Source organism: Gossypium hirsutum, chromosome D13 (assembly GCF_007990345.1).
Source record: "Gossypium hirsutum isolate 1008001.06 chromosome D13, Gossypium_hirsutum_v2.1, whole genome shotgun sequence".
Classification (NCBI taxonomy): Eukaryota; Viridiplantae; Streptophyta; class Magnoliopsida; order Malvales; family Malvaceae; genus Gossypium; species Gossypium hirsutum.
In genome coordinates, this window is record NC_053449.1 from 24,107,842 (window position 1) to 24,131,326 (window position 23,485).

Here is a 23,485-nt window from a genome sequence, read left to right on the forward strand (position 1 = left end):
CTTCCCATATTTATCAGGCTCTTGAGATGGGCTTTTAATCTCCCCAAGCAATGGGCCAGTTTGGTTGGGGCCAAATGACCTCCCTCAAACATGATGGATCGCACAAGTTTGTCATGGTTGCGTGCTCCCATGTGCAACCCATGACATTCTCCCCCACTTATTCTAGCGACGCCCTCGTCGCATTTTCCTTATGGAATTGGTCAATCTTCCCTTGGAACTGTCACAATGCCTCGACAGGTTCCCAACTTGCTTCGCTATCAGGAAGTCCCTTCCATCGAACTAAGTACTCATGCCGTGGTCTGTGGTACTTTTGTCTAATTACCCGATCTGCCTCAATATTTTCGACTTCACGATCGTACTACACCTTTACCCCCATCGGTGCTTGTTCGGGCTTGCCTCGATTCGGATCCTCTTGATCCCCATGAAATGGCTTAAGCATGCTTACATGGAAGACCGGGTGGACTTTAAGTTTTGCTGGCAGCTAAAGCTTGTAGGCCACCTTGCCTACTCTCTTCACAACTTTGAACGGCCCCTTATACCTTCGCACAAGACCCTTGTGCAAGCCAGTATATTGCAAAATCAAGTGTAGTTTAGCGAGGACTGAGTCACCCACTTGAAATTGCACATCCATTCATTTTTTATCAGCCCACTTCTTGCTACGCTTACTTGCCTTGTGTAAACAAGCTCTAGCCAAGTCATTCTTCTCTTGCCAATCTTTTGCGAATCGATAGGCTGTCGGATTTGGTCCTTTATAATGGGTCACAACAACGTTGGGTGTGAGTGGTTGTTGACCCGTCATTATTTCAAATAGACTTTGATTCGTGGCCCCACTTCGCTGCAAGTTGTATGAAAATTGGGCCACATCCAACAACTTTGGCCAATCCCTTTGTGAGGCACTTACGTAGTGTCGAAGATATATCTCCAACAATGCACTTACTCGTTCAGTTTGCCCGTCGGTTGTGGATGCATGCTCATGGAGAAGTTCAAATCTGAGCCCATTGACTTGAACAACTCCGTTCAGAACTGGCCCATAAATCGCCCATCTCGATCACTAATAATAGACAGTGGCACTCCTCAATATTTCACCACGTGTCTAAGAAACAACCGAGTTGCTTCCTCAGCAGGGCACTCCTTGGTCGCCGGAATAAATGTCGCATACTTTGAAAACCTATCCACCACAACAAGAATACTCTCAAACCCGTCAGACTTAGGCAAACCAATAATAAAATCCATGGATAAACTCTCCCATGGTCTTTCCAGAACTGGCAAGGGTTGAAGCAAACCGGCTGTAGTCTTTAACTCAACCTTGTCTTGTTGGCACACTAGACAGGTTTTCACATAGGTTTCCACATCAGCACCCATGTGAGGCCAGTAATAACGTTCCTCCAAAAGGGCCAAAGTGCGATGCATCCCTAGATGGCCTGCCCATTTCGAGTCATGACACTCCTTCATGACTTCCTTACGGAGTTTCCCATAATGGGGCACATAGAGGCGGTGTCCATGAGTGTATAACAGCTCCCTATCAAGCCAAAATCTTCTTGTTTTTCCCTCCTTGGCAAGCTCAATCAATTTTTTGGCCGTGGGATCATGGGACAATCCCTCTCGAATGCATTCCAACAAAGAACCATCAGGTTGACTAATTGCTGCGAATTTCATCTTTCGACTGAGTGCATCAGCCATAATGTTGGCACTTACAGGTTTATATTCCATTATAAAATCAAACTCCGCTAGTAAAATATGCCAACGATCCTGCTTGGGAGACAACTTTTTCTGGGTTAGAAAGTAACTATTGGCAACATTATCGGTAAGGACCACGAACCTAGAACCCAATAGATAATGTCTCCATGTGCGCAAGCAGTGTACTACCGCAGTCATCTCTTTCTCTTGGACCGTATATCTACGCTCCGTCTCATTAAGCTTTCGACTCTCGAAAGTAATTGGGAGCCCATCTTGCATCAGTACTCCTCCTATAGCATAATCTGATGCATCCGTGCGTACCTCATAAGGCTTCACAAAATCCGGCAAGGCAAGTACGGGTTCCCTCGTCATTTATTGCTTCAATTGATTAAAGGCTTTCTCACATTCCGGTTTCCAATCCCATATCTTCCATTTTTTTCAACATGTCCGTTAAGGGAGTGGTAATTCTAGAGTAGCCTTCAACAAAGCATCGATACTAATTTGCCAACCCAAGGAAGGATCCCAATTCTGTTACCTTGGTTGGAGGCTCCCACTCTGAAATGGCTCGTACCTTGCTCTTATCCATTCGGATCTTACCACCTCCCACAATGTGGCCTAGGAATGACACCTCTTGTTGGGCAAATGAGCATTTTTCCTCCTTGATGAACAGCTCATTTTCCCTTAAAGTTTGGAGCACCTCCCTCAAGTGTGCTCTTCAAGAGACTTGCTATACACTACGATATCATCAAGGTAAACAACCACAAAATGATCAAGAAATGGTTGAAGTACCTTATTCATTAGGGTGCAGAATGTAGCTGGGGCATTCGTGAGTCCGAAAGGCATCACAAGGAACTCATACGAACCATACCGTGTCACACAAGCTGTCTTTGGTTTATCTCCCTCGGCTATTCGAACTTGATGATACCCCGATCTCAGATCTAACTTGGTAAACCATCTTGCACGACCAAGCTGATCAAACAAATCTACAATAAGAGGAATAGGGTATCTATTCTTTACAGTGATCTTGTTTAGAGCTCGATAATCGATGTACATTCTCAAGGACCCATCATGTTTCTTTTGGAACAACACTAGGGCACCGTATGGGGATTTAGATGGCCTAATGAATCCCGCATCTAAAAGTTCCTTCAATTGTTTCCGCAACTCTTCTAATTCTAGCGGAGACATACAATAGGGGGCCCTTACTGGCGGTACCACATTGGACACTAACTCGATTTTCTGGTCCACCTCCCTCTTGAGTGGCAAACTTTTGGGCAACTGAGCAGGCATTATATCTTAGAATGATTGCAACAATTGACCCACTTCTTTCGGGGTCTCACTAACAGTCTCACATCAGTGGACCTACGACGCCACCATAACAAAGCAACGTCAGATAAATACATCGTAGCAGTAGTTACCCTAGTGACATCCTCTGTGATGCCTTTGGCACGGAAGTATTGCTCGATTCCCCACAGAAAGTTGTCCACATCTCTTGCGGACCTTGTTCCCTTGAACTCCTTGGGCTTGGGAACATCAATATTGGGCTTGGGTGCGATAGTAGCTAACCCACCATTGCCCAAAGCAGCCTTGTAGATTGTGAGTTCACCCTTGAGCTCCGCAATCTCCCCTTTCAAGGCCGCCACCATAGTCTTAATGGCATCATCTCTACCCGTCAACTGTTCCACATTGTCCAACACATACACTTTGAGCTGCTCCTGCATGGATTGCAATCCATCATGGAGCCTATCATCGATATCATCAATCCTCTCCTTGATATCCCCACAAAATTCTCGAGAGTGACGACACGATCCTCTAAAGCTGACAATATGTCCCTCGAGCGACTAGCTTTCTTAGCCCTCCCACGGGTCTCCATTCCCTCAACATTCCCAGCAACTTCTTTCGACATCTTTCAACGGTCGTTTCAAACCTTAGCTCTGATACCAACTGTCACGGACTTAGAATTTTTCCACGCGATCTGTGCGGCCTTAGACAGTTTCTTTGCTTAAAAATGCCTAAGTCAGCCTAACTTGCAATGATAACGGATTCAACAGTAAAAACACCTAAGTCAGCTTAATCCCGCAATGATAAAGGATTCAACAAAATTCCCTCAAGGCACCCACGAAGAACAGCAGAAGAACGAAGTAAGAACGAACTTTGAAAGATGAACAAAAGCAAGAACGCTTGGGAGAAAAGTTTGAGTGAACACTCTCAAAATTCTTATTAACAACTGAATGCCTTACAATAAGCAAAGAGATCTCTATTTATAGTTAAGCCTCAAAGTACATCAAGGGCTACAATTAAAAGCTGTATACAATTAGAACTCTAAGACACAATTAGAAGCTGTATACAATTAAAACTTTAAGATTTTATAATCATATCTTCTTGGATCACTTCCTATATTTATCAGGCTCTTGAGATGGACTTTTAATCTCCCCAGGCAACGGGTCAGTTTGGTTGGGGCCAAATGACCTCCCTCAAACATGATGGATCGCACAAGTTTGTCATGATTGCGTGCTCCTATGCAACCCATGACACTAGTACCGTCTTAGATCATTGCTTCCTTCCATACCTCAAAAGTGAAAAACGAAAGGCAACCAAAATGAGCGGAGCCATGACGGCGGCAAATTTAGCTCGAAGAGTAGCGCAAAAGGAGAAAGTCCGGATCCTCTACCGCCGTGCCCTTAAAGACATCCTCAACTGGGTCGTCCATCGCCACCTCTTCCATCAAGATGTATTTGCTCTTTTCACGCTCTTTTTTTTATTTTTTATTTTAATTAATTGAAAATTTGATTTTCATTATATTTTTTTAGGCCTCTGACCTTCGCGAGAAATTCGAAGCTAACAAGCATGTGGTTTGTCTTCTACTTTCACATTTTCACATTTTCTTCTTGGATTAATTTATTTATTTTTAGTAAATAATATTGTTGGTAAACTTGAATGAAGATTACTTGAGTATTAAAAGTTTCTTTTTACTATATTTTTAAGAATTTGCTTTTGGAATTTTTTTAATGATGACGATACTTTTGTGTTTATGTTGGCCTTTCAGTTTGTATATTTGGTGACGCCGACTTGTACAATTTTCTTTTTTTTTCCTTTTTTTTTTACAGGAAGATCCTGATACAGTTGACAAAATGATAGCTGCAGGTGAAGCAGCTTATAATAAGTGGCGGCATCCTGATCCTTATATCGGTGAGTACCAAATACTGCAATAGTTAATATGGTTGGTATATGTAAGAGAGTTTTGGTGAATTAATGGAATGTGAAATAGTGCTTTTCCTTTGATGCGTAGACTTGTCTAAAAGAGATTGGTCATCCAATGCTGTGGCAGAGTCAAAAAAATTCTTTTTGGGCTGAAATTAAATTGTATATTTTTACAATGCAATTTCATCATTTTAATAGTTTGTATCTTTATAATTTTAAAAAGTTTAAATTAAATTTTTATCATTTTTTGGGGCCAAGGTATAATTTTACCATTACTAATTTAAAATTTTATAAATTATAAAGAGCCTAAATTGAAAATCTCCCATTTTAGGGGGCCTGGGTCTCTTAGTGGCTCCGCGACTGATCCAATGTTTATGTCATCTCAATAATTCTTGTTTTGGATTCATACATTCCTTTGAAACAATTGAGAGGAAAATGGTTTGAAATTTTGAAAATGGTGTAAATTCTTTTGAATAATTAACTGTTTATTGGGGTTATTCGGTGATAGTTTCATGATTCATGATTTACCAGTGGACTTCCATTTAACTGTGAGAAACAAGATACATGATACCCAACGCTTGCAGCTGTAGGAGAAGAGAAATGCTATCATTTATTACCATGTTATTCTGTCTCTTATTGCTTAGTGGAATCTCTTTTCCACTTGCATTCTTGTGTTTTGTCACCAATGATTGGTTCTTACTGATTAGGTCCTATTCTTCTCGTGACATGTGACTGATTTGACCGACTATAAGTAGGTTTCTTATGAGGTGCTTTAAGCCTATTATGCTGTTTGAAGCTCAAAATTTTATCAATTTGCAGTTCCATGGGCTCCTGGTGGTTCCAAGTTTACTAGAAATCCTGTTCCACCATCTGGGGTAATAGTTACTATCCATTTCTGGCTAAACAGTGCTATTTCTTTCATTTCACATGTTCTCTTCTCCAAAATTCTTGTACTAATGCATTCATATTTCTTATAGTATCCATGTCTAAACCTTTATAGAAGTGACTTGTGAGTGACCCCTTTCTTTGCAGTTAGAGTAGACATGTATTCCAGCTTGTTCAATATCCTCCTCTGTATTGTTCCAGTATTTTGACAGGAAAATTTGAGATCATTCCTCTCTGATCCCATTGTGTTCTTTACATTTCTCTTCTATCTGTTATCCACTATTTAAAGTGATTATCAACCCATTATTTCTGCAAATTAGAAGAAAAGTAAAAAGGAAAGCCTTTTTGCTTGTCTTGTATTACTACTTCCATCCATTTTCACCATTATTTCTTTCTTTAAGTAGATTTTATCTTTATTTTGATCAATTACTATCTATATTCCTAGAGAAAGGTGGGGTGAAGGAAACCAGGGAAGTGATTTTATCCCATAATGTGTTTGCATCCTCCTAGTAAATGCTGTGCCATGTTCTTGCTTAGTTGACCTATATTTTTTGGGTATTGTCAGATGCTTTTTTGAAATTTTCCAATTAAGTTTGTTGCTTTTTTATCCAGTTTTAAATTTTCACTCTTGATGCAGATTGAGATTGTTTATGATTATGATTATGGTCGAGAAGACAACGACTAAAACATACACCTTTCCTTTCCAAAGAAATAAAGATTAGCCATATTCTTTTGTTATATAGAATTCACATCATCTGTTATATAATTTACTCACTATTTGTTTTGCCTCTACTCTCAAATAACTGGCTACTGATGGCTTGAACTTTTCTAAAAATGTTTAGCTGCTAAAATAGCTTGGATTTAATTGAAAATACATTTTATGCCAAGAGAGCTGCTTCTCCACCTGCATAGCAGGTTGGAAGTGAACAATGTGTTAGTTTGTCACAAAATTGGGTTTTTTGGCGATGATAACTTTACGTGTTAAGTCTCCTCCTAATCTGTAATGATGTTTTCTCTAAGGTTCCAATCCAATGCACGATCATTTAGGTAGTGATTAGAAGAGTCTCTTTCCCCCAGTCTACCCATTTGGTTGCTTCTTTAATGTTGAACCTTTTTAATTTCCGGTTGACGCAGGTCTAGAGGTTCCTTGAATGTAATGAAGGATCAAAAGGGAAATGAGCTGAAGCGTGAATAACATTCATGTTGGTGCTTCTTTTGCACTTGTTGCAATGTGCCAGTGTTTGGGTTTCTTTTTATTAGATAATTGTTCAGATTGATTGAAGTAGGAAGATCATGAATCCTTTCTTGTGAAAACTATTTTTGTCAAAATTTTACATGCATCTTTTTGTCTACTTGGCTACTGCATTTAGACCTGGCAATTCATTTTGTGTTTGTATTATTACATTCAAATTGTGTTTAATTTTTTATTACATTAATAATTTTTGTTAAATGGATTTTGACAAGGTCGTGTATTTGCATGTTTTTCGGGTTATTTTTATCGTAGAAATTGCAAGGAAGCCTAATGATAATGGTGGTAGCAGGCAATATAATCTTAATGACTTCAAATAGGGTCACCACCAATTTATTTGTATTTCGAATCTTGGAACCCTTCACCATAGAAAATATTAAAGACATGAAACTGGGTTTCATCATGCGCTAATGCAGGTTTTGAAGTGTTTTTTACTTGACATTCTACAGAGATTAAAGGAGAATTGAGTCACTTGAACATTGAGCTCTGAGGCAGATGCTTGTTCCTTAGCTCACATGTAACTTTGGGAAACACAGGCAACAAAGTACTGCAGGGGTTTGCAAATGTTGATTTTTAGCAAAAGGTAAATGATCTCTCCTCTCTTATTCTAAATCAGATTAACTATGAAACTTTAAAAAAAAAAAAAAACCTATATCCAGTACAGCTATTATGAAATATGACATACCGTCCAAAATTTTGGATACGAGATATATCTTCAAAGGTTCATTATTTGACTGTTTAGGGTCTGCACTAGAATTTCGGTACTCTGGGCAGCAACCTCATTTGATGGGGGATCTATCTATGAGGCCTATGGCAACCGGAATTGCCTCTCCTAACCTAAACTTTTTCTGAGGCCATGCTTTATGTTGCAGCAGATGAAAACCAAGCCCTTGAATTAAACCAGGGACATGCATTCAAGTAAACATCCATAAATCTGGTTCTTCCTAAAACCATAAATCTTTTACCATGAAGAACCGTCATCTCACTCCTAAATTCCCAATTTTCAACTCATGAATGGTATCTTACTCAAGACCACTCTAACTCCTAATTCAGCTTATCTGAAAAAGACTCACAGTTTCCTAGGGGCTCTGCTTCCACAACTACTAATAATTGCTGCATATAATAATTAGGGTTTTCTCTGGTTCTTATGCAACAACCATTCAAACACTTAAAATTGTTTCTAGAACTTAAACCAACAAATATAAAAGCAAAGCTACTAATAATAAAAACCCTGAAAATTGTACAAAAATTTTAGCTTTATTATTACAGCTATTAAAAAAGAGAAAAAACGCATAGATTTTGAAAAATAATCAGATGAGCTTGAAGGGGAGAGGCCAAGGGGTGGACCTGGGAACTTCGACCTTGTCTTTGATACGTTCAATCTTCTTCTCCTTCTTGGGTCTGGCGTTCCCGTACGATCCTTTGAATCTCTTCCCTTTCTTCGTCTTCTTGTCTCCTCGGCCGCAAAGGGTCGGTGCCCGCGGCGACGCCATTACTTCAATCGGCGAAGCCGATGATAGAGGAGGCCACTGCTTCATCACCACTCTCCTTGCTACAGTAACGCCATTTCCACGGCTATCTATCAGTAACGGAGGCAGACAATAGAAGCCTAGAAATAGAATCATTGGGCTTTATATTTTCTTTTGGGCTACTTTTTAACCAACCCTCTTTTCTATTTGGACCCATTTTACATTGCTTTCATTTAATCCACTTTTTTTGTACCCTCGCGGCCTCGCCTCGGTTATAATATATTTTACTTTATTTTTTTATTTTCAAAAATTAAAAAAAAAAAACTTTGTTTTAACTAAGTCTTTTTCATAACTTTGTTATGTAAAGCACGAAATTTTTGTATTTAATAATTAAAATTTATTAAATTAGTTCATATAAATTTTTAATAATTTTAATATTTTAAAAATAATTATTAATTTAAAAATTAAATTATTAGTATCACTTTTAAAAATATTATAATTGATATTAGAATCAATCAAAAATAATAATATTTATAAATAAAATATCTTTAAATTAAAAATTAAAATTAATCTAAGAAAGTAAAGTTTACATTTTTCAAAAAAAATATCAATTTTTCTTTTTTTCTTAATGAAAGCTATAAGAAAAAAAAAGTTCAACTTTCATTTTGAAAGTTGATAAAGCCTATTTATAGACTTATTGTTAGGTAATTAAAATTTAAAGGTAATTAGTTGATTGAGTCCTAGTTCAATTGATATGGGCATTGTTGCTAATGTAGGAGGACGTGGGTTCGAGTGCGCTAAAGCTCATTATCCTCCTATTTATGGGTCGGAGAGAAGTTATGGGTAGTTCTAGGCATTGTGTCAAAAAGAACAAATATGATCAAAACCTATAATGAGATTGTTTAAAAAAATTAAAGTTAATTATGAATTATAATTGTTAGCTTGATTGATCACTATAGGAATTTATCGAACGAACTACACTCCTTCATATACGTAAGGAGTCCATTGATGAGAAAGGGCTGGGGAAAGCTTGAACCCAATTCCTACAGTGATGAATATAAGCGCAACTGAAATTCCTGGGGAATTTTACATTTGTGTATTGATAAGACCATTCACTATTTCTTGAAGCTCGATCTCTCCCCCGGATGAACCATATAGCCAAGAGAAACCATGAACCAGAAAAGAAGAGTTTGCCCCACCCATGAGTAAATATTTCGTAGTAGCCTCATTAGACTGCACATCTTTCTTGGTATATCCAGATAATAGGTAGGAGCATAAATTGAAACATTCTGGAGCTACAAAGATAGTTATTAAATCGTTAGCACCGCATAAAAACATTCCTCCTAGAGTAGCTGTTAATACGAATAACAGAAACTCTGCTATAGCCATTTCTGTACATTTAATTTACTCTACGGATAGAGGAATACATAGAGTTGAACATAGTAAAATAAGAAATTGATAGATTTCGTTGAAATTGTTCGTTTGGAAATTTCCTGAAAAGCTAATCATAGGATTTGTAATAGCATAAGGAAAAAGGCTTAAATGACCAAAGTACTATTAGCAGAATTTTTTTTAGGTAGATGATTATTGTTATTGTTATTAAAATTTAACATGATTATTATTAAATATAATTTAATAAAAATAATAATAAATTTAATCATATTTTAATATAATTATTATAAAAAACAATTTAATAAAAATGATAATATATAATTTAATAACATTCTTAATATAATTATTATTAAAATATGAATTAATAAAAATCATAACATAATCTCATGGGATCATAGTTGTCAAAATTACAAATATTGATCCAAAAACAATAATTATTCTCATTTTTATATATATGAAAAAAAATCAAACATCCATACACCAAACAAACCCCAGCAAGCAAACCCCTGTTTTGAACTTCTCTATATTTTTCCCCAACCCATTAACATCAACTCTAAAAATATTCCCAAAAAAAATATAAGAAAAAAAGGGCCCTGTTGCTGCCATTGATGTATCTGCAATCCGAATCACTTTACAATACTCCCCATGACCTTCAATCCTCTTGGTCTCCGCATCATGCCAAAACCCCACATCAGAAACATGAATAATAGCATAAAAAATTATTGCATTATAGGAAATGTAAAAGAAGATAACCCAAATCATATTTTACCTTCTTAGAACTCTTCTTTTCCCTAACTTCAAATCTTTCTTGGCACATATCAATTAACCATACCCCATGGCTCACCAGCTTCCACCACAACCCACCAATACATGTCAAATTTACACCAAAAATATATATGAAGTCTGCATGTATGCTTCAAATACAGTAATGTTTACTTATGAGTAAGCTCCTTTGGATAATCTTGGCTCTCCTTTTAGGCCTCTGAAGGGGTTTACACCCGTTTATTGCCATAAAATGCTCCTCATTTTCTTTCCTTGACAATGTGATATATAGCTTTGGTCACACTCTCCTATGTTAGCCTCTTCATTATTGCTATCCACTGCAATCTTCCCATTCTACAAATAATAATAATAATAATAATAATAATAATTAATAGATCTAGCAAGAACTCAACTAATTTCCATTTTTAATGAAAGTATGAAACATTTGACATTTATTAGTTTCACCTTTGCCTCATTTTCAGACAAAAACCTCTTTAAAAACCCTGTTGCTGTTACTAACATAATCTAGAAAATAAATATTGAAACAAAAATTATACAAAGATCTAATACTTTTCTTATACAACATTTTTCGAATCAAGTTGCTATTTCCGGGTCTTAGTTTGATGAACAAAAACAGTTCACCATAAAGTAGTCATCTAAATCTATATGTTTCAAAACATAGCAATAAGAGAGGACATACAAGAGACCAAAAGAAAAAAGAAAAAGAATATATTTCCATTAAAGGTAAACAAATAACTTAAAAACATATATGTTTTGGTTCTCATCGCAGATATAATAAAGCCAAACCATAAACCGGTATGCATGTTTATGGTAATAAAATCAAGTTACTCTAGAACAAGAGTCTAAAGGAGGTAGATCAAAACATTAGTAGTACATGCACTTTTTTAAGTGAAATAGAGATAAAGGGCAAATGGACAATTAGCAGCTACTCAATAGCTTACGCTAGAAATTTAACCCGTAAGTTTATGGAATTGAACAATGAACCTTTTATATGTTTTGCTTAAAAAATGCAATTAGCCTTGAAACTACATAATCTACAAAAGAGAATAAGGTTGCAATCTGCAGCCTAGCTCACCTTTATTGTGTAAATAAAGAATTGGCTCCCATTGGTATTAGGACCAACATTGGTCATGCTTAATACTCCGGGTCCAATGTGCTTCACTGCAGATAATAGCTTCAAAATATTAGGAACCAAGCTAGCAGATCATTACAGATACCACTTAACCCATCAACCCAAATATGAACTCTCAAATACTAAAACTTGAAGGGTTTTAGTTACTAGAGAACAACTCACAAGCAAAGCTCTCATCTTCAAACTTGGCTTTTTTACCTGAATAATCTAAAAAAAATTTAAATACCAAAATGGTATGTTAGTAGGATTAAATACCAAAATGGTATGTCAGTAGGGGTGGTGCCTATCTCATAGGCGGCACCACCATTTTTTTTCTAATTTTTTTTAAATATTATTTTATTAGTGGTACCTCTCTCATAGGCGGCACCACATGTATAAAATTTTTGAGTCTGGTATGCGCCCGTGTATAAATACATAATTGGTATATAAGGGAGGTGTCTATCTGATAGACGGCACCAGTGAAGCAATTTTGGTGTCCTATTTAATGGTTTAGATAAATAAGAGAATTAGGCTAAAAAAAAACTAAAGAGAACGAAAAAGAGAGGGACAAGAAAGAAAGGAGAAGAAAAAACAAGGGTAAGGTATTTTTGTTTTTTTTTTTTAAATAAAATGGATTATGATGAGGATAAATTATTTTGTTAGTATGTGTAGTTTGTTTATTTTTATTTTTATTTTTATGTTGTTTTTAATTTATTTTAAATTTATTTTCTTAGTTACTATTATAAATTATTTGTTTAGTTTAATGTTTATTGTGATTTGTTAGGTTATGAATGTAAATTTTTATTAATTTTTAATTTATTTTAAAGTTATTTTGTTAGTAACTATTATAAATAAATTATTAGTTAGTGATGACACCAGAGGAAAATAGATAAAAACTGAAAATTGAAAAAAAAATGTCATAGATATTAGTAGAAATGACAATAAATCTGATATTGTCTGATGGGATAATAACTTTAGCACAAAAGGAGAAAGTTGATAAGATGATGAAAGAATTACAAGATTACAGAATGAAACCAGAAGAAGTTGTTCAACACCTTATTACCGTAAATCAAAAGATGCAAGAAGTGTTATGGAAGGGTCATGAACTTATTAGAAAGAATAAAGTACAATACTTGACCCTTAGAGGGACATTAATAGAACGGGAGCATCAAATCATTTTAGACCAACTTTAGAAGACATTGGTACCACGAACCTATTGGAATATAATTTTATACTTCGTGAAGTTTATAATCTCTTATGGAGTAAGGAAAATAGCAAGACAAAGTGTAGGTTCTTGAAAGTTGACTGGGAAGCAAAATATCTTTGGCATGCCATGGATGGATAAATTAGTTGTTAGGAAATTACCAAGAGAATTTATAAATTCAATACCTGTTATAAAGATTGAAGAGGAAAAAGATCCTGAGAATTTCCAAATTGGATTGTAGAAGACGAATTTGAAGAGAATTCAAAATTTAATATAGAGAATTTCCCAAAGGAAAATACAGAATCAGAGATGGAAGAAAACGTAGAAATGAGTTTAAGTGGTTAAATGTAAAGATAAATGTTAAAGAGTGGAAAATGTGAAAAAAAAAATGAGTAAATATGATTGTACATGTATGAAATGAGAACTGAAAAAGTCTGAGCTTATGAATGAAAAATTTTGCATATTGAATTTTGGTCTCTTTTTATTCATTAAGTTTTTTATGTAATTTTTTTTGCTATACGAAATTGTTTTGAGAATTTTTATTTCTTTTTTTAACAGATTTAGTATTGAAGATTGATAATTAGTTTTTTGTATGCATTTATTTTGATAGAGTAATTTTGACAATAATCGTGGGGTGTATATTTGAATGTCGCCAACAAATAGCAATGAGATTTAATAAAAATGTCTCGTTTGATGATATGAAAGAAAGGATTAGTGCAAAAATTGTTAGACGGTGTGGGAGAAAGATCTCGAAACTTTTCTACAAGTTTTCAGTTTCAACATATCCTATCAAATTTACCGAAATAGAACTTGTAGATGATGAAGACATGGAGACAATAGTCGTTCTTTATTGTGGGAATCGGAGCTACCAAAATGCACTGATTTAGTTATTTGCTGAGTTAGCTAGTGTGAAGTCAATTGAAGATCCCACTCCAAATAGGTGAAGAACATGGAGCTCAAGAGCCATGTATAATAGTTCCAATATCGTACATTGATAGTCCATCGACTGTACGCATGATCAACATCAATCTTAATGTTGCACCCAAAACTGATGTGGTTGGTGATGATGGATGCAGTAGTAGTGATCCCGATGTGTAAGAGGTCCTAGATGATATTGACGACGAATGCGTGAATGACGATGGAAACATTAACGCGTCTTCAGTCGGGAACTACATTTGACGTATTGTGATACACAATAATCCTGGGGTACACATGTCGCTCATCGACCCCGATGCGGCGTACGCAACCAAGTTTTTAAAGTACCCTGATATACTACCTGCTCACCAGCAAGCCGTAGATTTCGTCCTGGAGAGTTATTCGTAGGTCAGAGATTAGAAAGTAAGGAATCGTGCATATTTACCATTAAACGGTATAGTATGAATATATCAGTGGACTACAAAGTCATTGTGTCTAAACCAACATTATATATTTAGGAGTGTTGGAGGTCAGTGAAAGGCTGCAATTGGCAGTACGAGCCGTATTTATCCAAAAGTTATAGATGTGGGAGATACGAAAATTTGTTGGGCCTCACACATGCACTTCAACATGTATGACAAAAGATCATCAGAAACTTGATTCTAAAAATATCAGTATGTGCATCATGCCAATGGTGAAAGACATGTCGACCATTAAATTTTCGGTACTGATTGCCGAAATGCAGGCACGATTCCAGTATCAAGTATCATACCGGAAGGCATGAATAGCTAAACAAATAGAATTTGAACAATTGTACGAAGACTTTGATACGTCGTACAATGAGCTACAGGGATGGATAGCCATTATGCGGGAGTACATGTTGAGAACTATCATTGAGTTACAGACACGACCTTATTACGGCCCGAATGACCAACTACAACCGAGAAAAAGAATTTTCCAATGGATGTTTTGGACGTTTGATCCATGTGTGCGCATATTTCCCCACTGCAAGCCGTTTGTGCAAGTAGATGGGACCTGACTATATGGTAAATATACACAGATCTTTCTTCTTGCGGTTGCTCAAGATGGGAACAAGAATGTGCTCCTGATAGCGTTTGTCATCATGGATAAATAGAACATAAAATCGTAGGAATTCTTCATTACGAACCTATGGAGATATGTTATTAGTAACGATAATATTAAATCATTTTCAATAGAGGGAAATGATTAATTATCGCCATTAGGCATTTCGGTGTGTCATGGAGATCCGTTTACTACATCCGGTACATTATGGCTAACTTCCACCGAGATTATAAGAATATAAACTGGCGAAGACAAGTTGTGAGAATGGGTAAAGGATAACATTATCTTTTCAATATATGTTTTAATGTTTTAGGGTGAGATTGTAACTTATATTTTTTTAATACATACACAGCGTATGAGCTAGAGCCACACATTTTCCAGTAAATGATGACTCGACTTGAGAGTGACATGGAGGGTCAAAAGAACACACCTTTTAGACAATAGTTGGGTATCATGAAGTCGTGGCAATGGGCTCAAAATTTTGACGAGGGCTTTCGGTATGGTCATATGACCACCAACTTGGTAGAGGGGGCTAACTCCGTGTTGATGAAAACACAACATCTTCCGATTTCATCTATCTTCTCGGCTACATTTTATAGGTTAGCTACCTTGATGCTAAGAATGGGACAGCAACAAGTTAATCAGATAGAGGCGGGACACGTGTTTTTCGAAGATGTCAGGGATTCAATAGTTGTAAACCATCGGACGGCGAGGTCGATGAACGTAGAAGTATATTTACGACGCCTTAAAGCGTTTCGAGTTACGGAGACCATCGGTCATTGACTCTATATACCACCTAGATCCTACGAAGTTGATCTCCAAAACAGACGGTGTGATTGTAAGAGGTTACAGACACTTTATTATCCCTGTGCACATGTTGTGGCAGCTTGTGCTAAAGTCTCACTCAATGTTGAACAATTTATCGATGAGGTGTACACCCTCGAGCGCATGTTGCGTGTCTGGGAGAATAAGTTCCTTATCATGCCTGACTGTCTATATGGGAGGTGCCTCGACGACTTTCGAGCTTGTCTTATACAAAGGGTTGCGTAGGAATCCGAAAGGTCATCTGCAATTATCCAGAATCAATAATGAAATGGACATTAAGGAGAAATTTGACAGGAAGCTGTGTGGCGTATGTAGATTAGCTAGTCATAATCGAAGTAAATGTCTGCATTGAAACTACCATATTGGACAATCATCGCAATCAGGTAAGAATTGAGCTAATATACTCCAATGTTGCAATGAATCTAATTTAAATTACAAAGTTTGTTTCAAATTTTAATGTTGCAATGAATCTCAATTAAATAAGTACAAAGTTTATATAAAATTTTTTGCGATTAATCTAATTTGAATTACAAAGTTAGTCTAAAGTTTGTTGCATTTATATTTTTGTAGAATTAAATAAATACAAACTTGACTATTTAAATTGTAAAAACCCTAAAATTGATAGTTTGATGGTGTGGCCCTAGGGGCATATTTTTGTGGAGGTCGACGTTCACATTGCAGGTGATTGTAGCGATCAACGTTCTATTTACCCACACGTGTGGGTGTACGAAACATAGATGAAAAATCATATGCCTCAAACGTCATCGATGAACTTAAGTCGAGAGGAGTGGAGTACTACGTTAGATACGGGTGAGGAAAAGTGGAGTACTATGGTGGATACGAGCCAAAAAGAGTCGAGTACTATGATGGTAGTGGGTTGAAGGTATCAAACTTTGAATGATATTTGTGGCCTGACGAGCCCGGGAAATAGTCATCATCTCAAGTCTAGATGATAAGAACTATTCCCGGAGTGTAGCTTCGGCTCTAGTTTTGGCTCGGGTGCATGAAGTAGATGTGAAAGGGGATGGGAGGGTTGCCTAAGTCGTGTCATATGCGGGGGGATTACTATCAATCGCCCACCAAACAAATATAATTTCCCCATCTCAGAGTACCACTGTATATACTTTAACGAGGACTGCAAATCCAAAGCACGATTCATCTGAGGTATCCACCCTAAATGGCTGTTGCACATTGTAATATATTCTTCATGTACTTCCGCCCAATCATTTACATGTTTCTCTCTCTTGTTAATACTGTAGATGTCCCTCAACTGTACTGGCAGTGTCAAGATATACTGTATGCAACCGAATTGTCAGAGTACTCGATCATTGTGATACCACTCCACTATCTGGAAATTGATATTAATGCACCATAGGTTTGAGTAGACGTAGGCAGACGAGGGAATAACCGCCATAATTTCTGGGACAGAATAGGGCATCCAAATGAACTACACAATTAATAACATGGTTATATTAACGCGGGTCAAGTAAGATAATAAAAAGTCATGAATATTAGAAAACTTACCCCCTCACCAACATGATTCTCAATCATAAGACGGTATATCAGAACCGTGTAAGACCTATTGATACCTGGATTAGTACTCCATCTACGAAACCAAATTGTTAAAATAATATTATTCGAAAAAAATGTCAACTAATTGTTATAATGAGTAAAAATTAATCACTTATTCACAAGTGGAAATACATATGATTGATGACTAATCGATGCCAATAATGGCATCCGGTAAAGCGCCCAAAACTGCAACAATATGAGGCATCCGCCTATGTCCACTGTAGAAGGATTTGTCGTTCGGCAAAGTTCGCGATACAACATAGCTAACACCATGGACCCCCAACTGTACGAACGAATGTTATGCAAATAAGATAATAGGGGTAAGTACATCAAGTTGACCTTGTTGTTGTTTGTATCCAGCATGAGTACACCCCTTATAATGTGCACAATGTAAGCTCGAATGGCGTGTATCACATTCCATTCACTAGCAGTACTCGGTAAATGCTCAAAATTGGCATTTATCCATGAAAACCTCAAACCCGTAAATTTTCCCTCGCTAGGCGAGCATCCAAGTAAGTTATAGAAAAGGGCGGCCTACCTAGAGATCGAACTTACGCCCATGACCGCATTCCTGTTGATGGGGAACCCGAGCTATAGAGTAACATCCTGTAGAGTGATGGTGCACACCCTATATGGCAAATGAAATGTGTGCGTCTCTAGACATCATCTCTCGACCAAAGCAGATATTAAGTCATATCGCAAATCAAAGGTCTGGGTCAATGCCATTGATCCGAATCTGGCTAACTCCAAGTATGGCATGAGACGTTCATCTGACAGATAGCCTACACTATTCACACAACCCCTCAATGCGCAATACGGGCCCTAACATTATTAAATTAGCAAAATAGTTAATGTAATCTAATTTAATTCCATAATTGAAGTGAGTAACAAATAACAATTTTATTACCATCTCATTAATAGTACTTGGTATGTGATCATCATTATTAATCAAATTTGTTGCAAATCTGCAATTAAAAAAAATTTCATTTAGTTTGTTGCAAAAAACACAGTAAATAGTTTGGACTTGAGCCTTTTCAATAATTATCAAAACACATTAATATTATAATACAATAAATAATATAATATAATTATAATTTAAAAATATCTCATAAATTCTCATATTTTACCTACATAAAAAATTATGTTAGTTTACAATAATAATATAATTAAAATAAACATAAACTATCTAAACATAAAAAACATACGAATCGACAAAAAATAAAATAGAAACATACATGTTTAGTTTCTTTCAAACAACCTATAAAATTATATAAAAACAAATTTAATCAACATTTCAATAAATCAAAAAAATTGTCAAATAAATTAAAAACAAATAAAATTACATTATAACAAATCACAATACACATTAAACTAAACAAATAATTTATAACCTAATCATAAATTACTAACAAAATAACTTTAAAATAATTTAAAAAACACCAAAATTTTACATTTATAATAAGTCACAATAAACACTAAGCTAAACACAAACAATTTATAACCTAATTTATCAAATAAAAAAATAACCAATCCCTTTAAAAATTAAAAAAAATTAATTACTAAAATATATACCTTTTCTTTCTTTCTTTCTTTCTTCTTCTTCTTTTCCTTTCTTTTTTCTCCTTTCTTTCCCTCTTTTTTTCTCTTTGCCGAAACCCTTCTACAAAGGGGGCCATGGTTATAAGGTCCCCCATCCTTATTTTTTTCCCTTGGACGAGACTAGACACTGCAATTTTGCAATGCACAGGGGCTGATGAAAGGGACAGCTGACTGGCACCAGTGCCACTTATTAGGGAGGCTTGACTGGTGTCGCCAGTCCATGTGGCACCACTTGCAGGCGGATGGGTCGCGGGTTGTATTTCGGCCATATTTTGACTGTATAATTGTGGTACCGCCTATGAAAGAGGCACCAATAAATAAAATAATGTTTTTTTAAAAAATAAAAAAAAATAGAAAAAAATTTGTGGTGCCGCCTATGAGATAGACACCACCCCTACTAACATACCATTTTGGTATTTAATCCTACTGACATATCATTTTGGTGTTTAACTTTTTTTTTTATTATTCAGGTAAAAAAGCCTCAAAATTGGATCTATAAATACTCATTCCACCAGTTCCCTGCATCCAGCAAATGCACCAGTTTTCTACTTCGTAATGGAAATTTCTTTCTTTAGAAAGCCAAAGGAAAAAAGGAAAGAAAGAGAGGGCTTACATTTCCATTAGTAAAGTCACCACCTTGGATCATGAAATCTTTAATAATATGGTGAAAGGAGCATCCTTTGAAACCATATCCATTCTCTCCTGCAAGAAATAAGAAATCTTTAATAAAAGTGAATGTAGAAGACTCGGCCTTGCTTGCTTGTGTAAAGGGCACGAAAATTCTCAACAATTTTAGGAACACCATCCCCAAAAAGGCCCATAATGATTTTGCCAACAACCTTACCATTGATTTCAATATCAAAGAAGTACTTGGTCATCACTTTCGCTTGCAACACTGCAACCAAAGGTGAAGAAGAAAATGGAAAGAAAAAAAAGGGTTGCAACTCTACAACCAAAAGGTTTTATTAGCTTCAAACTAGAAGAAAAATAAGAAAGAACAAAGGATGATGGTTTCAATCAATTGACCTAGGTCTCCTCTGCAACCAAAAGAAAAAAAAGGGAAGAGTAAAGATAGAAAGGAAAAGAAGTTACCAATGAGACCGAGGTAGAATGATGATGGTTCCAGTTACAGTGTATTCATCCTCTAGGTAAAGGTGAGGGAAAAAATTGAAAATGGGAAAAACAAATTTCCTTATTCCACCGAGTTGAATGGCTATTCAGCGGTGAGGGAAGGGAATGGCTATGTAGCCTTTTCCTGGAATAAACATTGAATCAATACAGGCTGTAATAGGCCATTACAGCCAACCCAACATAAGTTTGGTGGTGGGCCTACCGAATTGGGCTATAATCTATTCTTACCCCCTCAACCAAACATAATGTAAGACTCAACCCTCTCGAAGAGAATAATAAATAAACAAACAAAAAAACAATCCTTACAAGATTGGGATGTTTGCTAATTAAGTAGAAATACAAGGAAAACACTTGAGCTGATAAAAAAATAAAATGAATGCTCACAAGTGTTTACAAGAAGAAGATAAATAATTGAAGTACAAAATGATTGGTAATGGATTTTTTTATGCATCTTGAAGCACTTGATCTATTGTAATCTTACTTCTTGTTGTAGGACCTTTAAAAGCTGGTATTTATACCCTCTAATTGATTTCTAACCATTGTGATTATTAAGGAATTGAATAAAGTCGTTGGGGATGAAAATACCAGATCATTAAATTCACCTACAATAAAAGGTATCGATATTTTTTCTACGAGCATCAGTACTATAGCATTTAATGTTTGATTCAGTGACCATTAAAGTTAATTTACAACGATACCAAAGACATTTTATCAATACTTGGTAAAAGGTATTAATACTTTTTGAAAAGGTATCAATACTTTTTATAATTGTTTGAAAAATCATCAAGTCAGAATACAAAAACGGTATCGATACTTTTTGAAAAGGTATTGGTCCTTTTTGTGATTGTTCAATATTTGTTTCAAGTCAGTAAGCAAGATTGGTATAGATCTTGAAAAAGGTATCGATGAAAATTGTATGGTATCGATACTTTATAAAAAGTATTGATACTTTTTGTAGGGAGCAATTTTTCAATTGATTTAAAAATGTTTCAATTGAGTTAAAAAAGTTTAAACCATTTTTGAAATTTGTCCAAACTTTTTCCAAGTGTTCAAAACATATTTTAAAATGGAAGTCTTTAAATGACTTTTATGCTTTGAACTTTATAATTTCTTTATTCAAAAACATTTTTGTTTGTTATATCAAAACAAGTTATCAAATAAAGTTAATTTAACAATAATTTTAATATATTTATGATTATTGAAAGTAAAAGATAATTAATGTTAAAATAATTTTATCTCAAAAAATATAAAGAGATAATTTTATAGGTACAATAATTTTATTCAAATTATTTTTTTAAATGATAATTATTTTTAAAACTTTTTATGTTAAAATAAAAATAAAAATTGATAATATATAGATAATATTATAAATCAAATGGATAAATTCTCTGATCAATTTTTTATTTAATTAAACATTTATTTAAATCTTAAAAATCTAACGAATAGATAAATTACATAATTTTCTTTTAAAATACAATAATTAGTTTTAAAAAAATTATGTCAAAAACAAATTTTAAAATAGATAATTAGGAATGGTAATGGAGTGCGGATGAATATTACTAAACCTATCACTGTTCCATAGTGGATGTATAATCTTGAAAACCACTACCATATCCATGGATGTTGGATACATCCATCCTCAACCCACTTTGCTCCGCTTTTATTTAATTTTTACTACTTATTTTTAATATTTTAGATCTTTTTAAAGTTAAATAAATATTTAAACATAATTTTTTTTAAAATATTTAAACATAAAATTTATGAATTTTTTCTATATTATGGTATTACATTTTTACCCTTTTAATGGATTATATATATTGATAAAATGGTAATTTTATAACTGTTCCATACTCACTATCTAAAAGAAAAAAAATTATATCCCACCCACCTCGCCCCCACATCCACTTTTCAAAAGAAAAAATTCACTACATTTGAAGCAAATTGATTCAAAATCCAGCCAACAATTGCACTTAACCCAATTGATTGATGATTTATGTGATAAGCTTTAAAAGAAGAAATCCATTTTGGAGGATTATTCATTAATTATATATGAAAATGTAATATTAACAGTGTTAAAAATTTTAATTTTAGTGACCAAATTCAATCTCCCCAAAAATACTAATCTCTAAGTTTGAATCTCTCTAATTTCAAAAATCAAAATAAACAGAATATTAAGGATGAGAAAACATATAAACAAACTCCTCTTGCTTATTTAGATTTGGTAGAAGAGCAGGGAGAAGAGGGAGTTGAAGAAAAATACAGAATCAATCCTTGTTAAGCCCTTCAATTTCTCTAATAATGCTACCCAATCTGCAACGAAGTTCCTTTCCTTGGGGATATGCCTTATTCATTCGCACCATTAATAATCATATTTTATTTATTTATGTAGGTAGAGTGTTTCTACCCAACACACACTTGTATACTTGAACATCGCTCTAACAGAAGTCGATTCCTGAGATTCTCCCTTCTTTTCGTTACTCAAGTGGGAAGAATATAAGTTAGGGCTTCAGCTTCTCCATCAACAAAAAGGGCAGCGTAAACACAACATATAACAATTTGTGGATTCATTTGATCATGGTTCAAATAAAAAGCTTGGTCTGAGCTGGTATGCAACATTTAGGGTCCCCCTCAAGAAGGTTTTGCCTGTTTATTCCAACTGGACCCCCATACAAAGAAACTAGTGGTGGATGCTGCTGCAGAGGGTTACCATCCAAGTGAAGGCACTTGAACTCTGGTTCCGCTTCTTCAACTGAATTTTCCAAGATCAACTACCAAAGCAATGGCAGATCCAATCATCTCCAGTGACACAAGATTAGTATAACATTCTACTTTTAAGCCACTTTTTAATGAAAGATGCAGGGGAACATCAACAAATCTTTAACCTATAAGTACACACCATCACAACCACATCCATCGATGAACTGCAAAAAGCAAAGGACACATTAAATATTACTCAATGTCTAGTTTAACCCAAATTTCAAACTTCCAAATGATTTCACTATGCAATCAGACGACATTTTAATAAAATCTGATCCTCTGGATTCCAATATCAATCTCTTATTGCAGTCAACTGATTGAAAATTGAAACATAATAATCACAAGATTCAAAGAATAGGTTTGGCCTCTTTTGCTGGTGTGAAGTGGGGGAGGCTTAGCCTAACTACCAGCAAAGACGAAGAAAGGAAGGGAAACAGACCCCACAACGAAGAATTCAGATTCTTGGTATCTAACCATTTCCAATGAGGCTGAGCCAGACCTCATCACCATTTCTTTCTGCATGGGAACACTAGAAACCCAGCTCAACCGCACTATGAAAGACCCTACCCATGAGATCACAATTCAATAAAAGTGAAATCAAAGCAGCAGCCAAGGAATCATAAACGCAAAGCAAG

General features: G+C 35.2%; 2 protein-coding genes across 3 annotated transcripts; one reads left to right on the plus strand and one right to left on the minus strand.

Annotated features, from left to right (window-relative positions):
* The first annotated feature begins 4,273 nt into the window (after positions 1-4,273).
* LOC107918758 (NADH dehydrogenase [ubiquinone] 1 beta subcomplex subunit 9) lies at positions 4,274-19,406 on the plus strand. 2 transcript variants are annotated; one of them, XM_016848341.1, is made up of 5 exons: positions 4,274-4,405; positions 4,485-4,526; positions 4,782-4,863; positions 5,695-5,750; positions 6,398-7,100. In XM_016848341.1, exons 1-5 carry the CDS (start codon positions 4,274-4,276, stop codon positions 6,443-6,445), a joined length of 360 nt encoding a protein of 119 aa, XP_016703830.1. In that variant the 3' UTR covers positions 6,446-7,100. The 2 variants fall into 2 exon arrangements, 1 of the variants encoding a protein (XP_016703830.1); XR_001690221.2 differs by lacking the exons at positions 4,274-4,405; positions 4,485-4,526; positions 4,782-4,863 and adding exons at positions 7,459-7,592; positions 19,111-19,406 and having other exon boundaries at positions 5,609-5,750; positions 6,895-6,962.
* Positions 8,212-8,649, minus strand: LOC107918756 (30S ribosomal protein S31, mitochondrial). Its single transcript, XM_016848340.2, has one exon. It carries the CDS (start codon positions 8,632-8,634, stop codon positions 8,320-8,322), a length of 315 nt encoding a protein of 104 aa, XP_016703829.1. The 5' UTR covers positions 8,635-8,649; the 3' UTR covers positions 8,212-8,319.
* Positions 19,407-23,485: the final 4,079 nt, after the last annotated feature.

Bases quoted from the DNA above. Each gene is read 5' to 3' on its own strand.
- LOC107918758 (XM_016848341.1), top strand. From the start codon at position 4,274: ATGAGCGGAGCCATGACGGCGGCAAATTTAGCTCGAAGAGTAGCGCAA. The intron at 4,527-4,781 runs GTTTGTCTTCTA...TTTTTTTTACAG, and splicing joins TCGAAGCTAACAAGCATGTG to GAAGATCCTGATACAGTTGA. The intron at 4,864-5,694 runs GTGAGTACCAAA...ATCAATTTGCAG, and splicing joins GCATCCTGATCCTTATATCG to TTCCATGGGCTCCTGGTGGT.
- LOC107918756 (XM_016848340.2), bottom strand. From the start codon at position 8,634: ATGATTCTATTTCTAGGCTTCTATTGTCTGCCTCCGTTACTGATAGAT.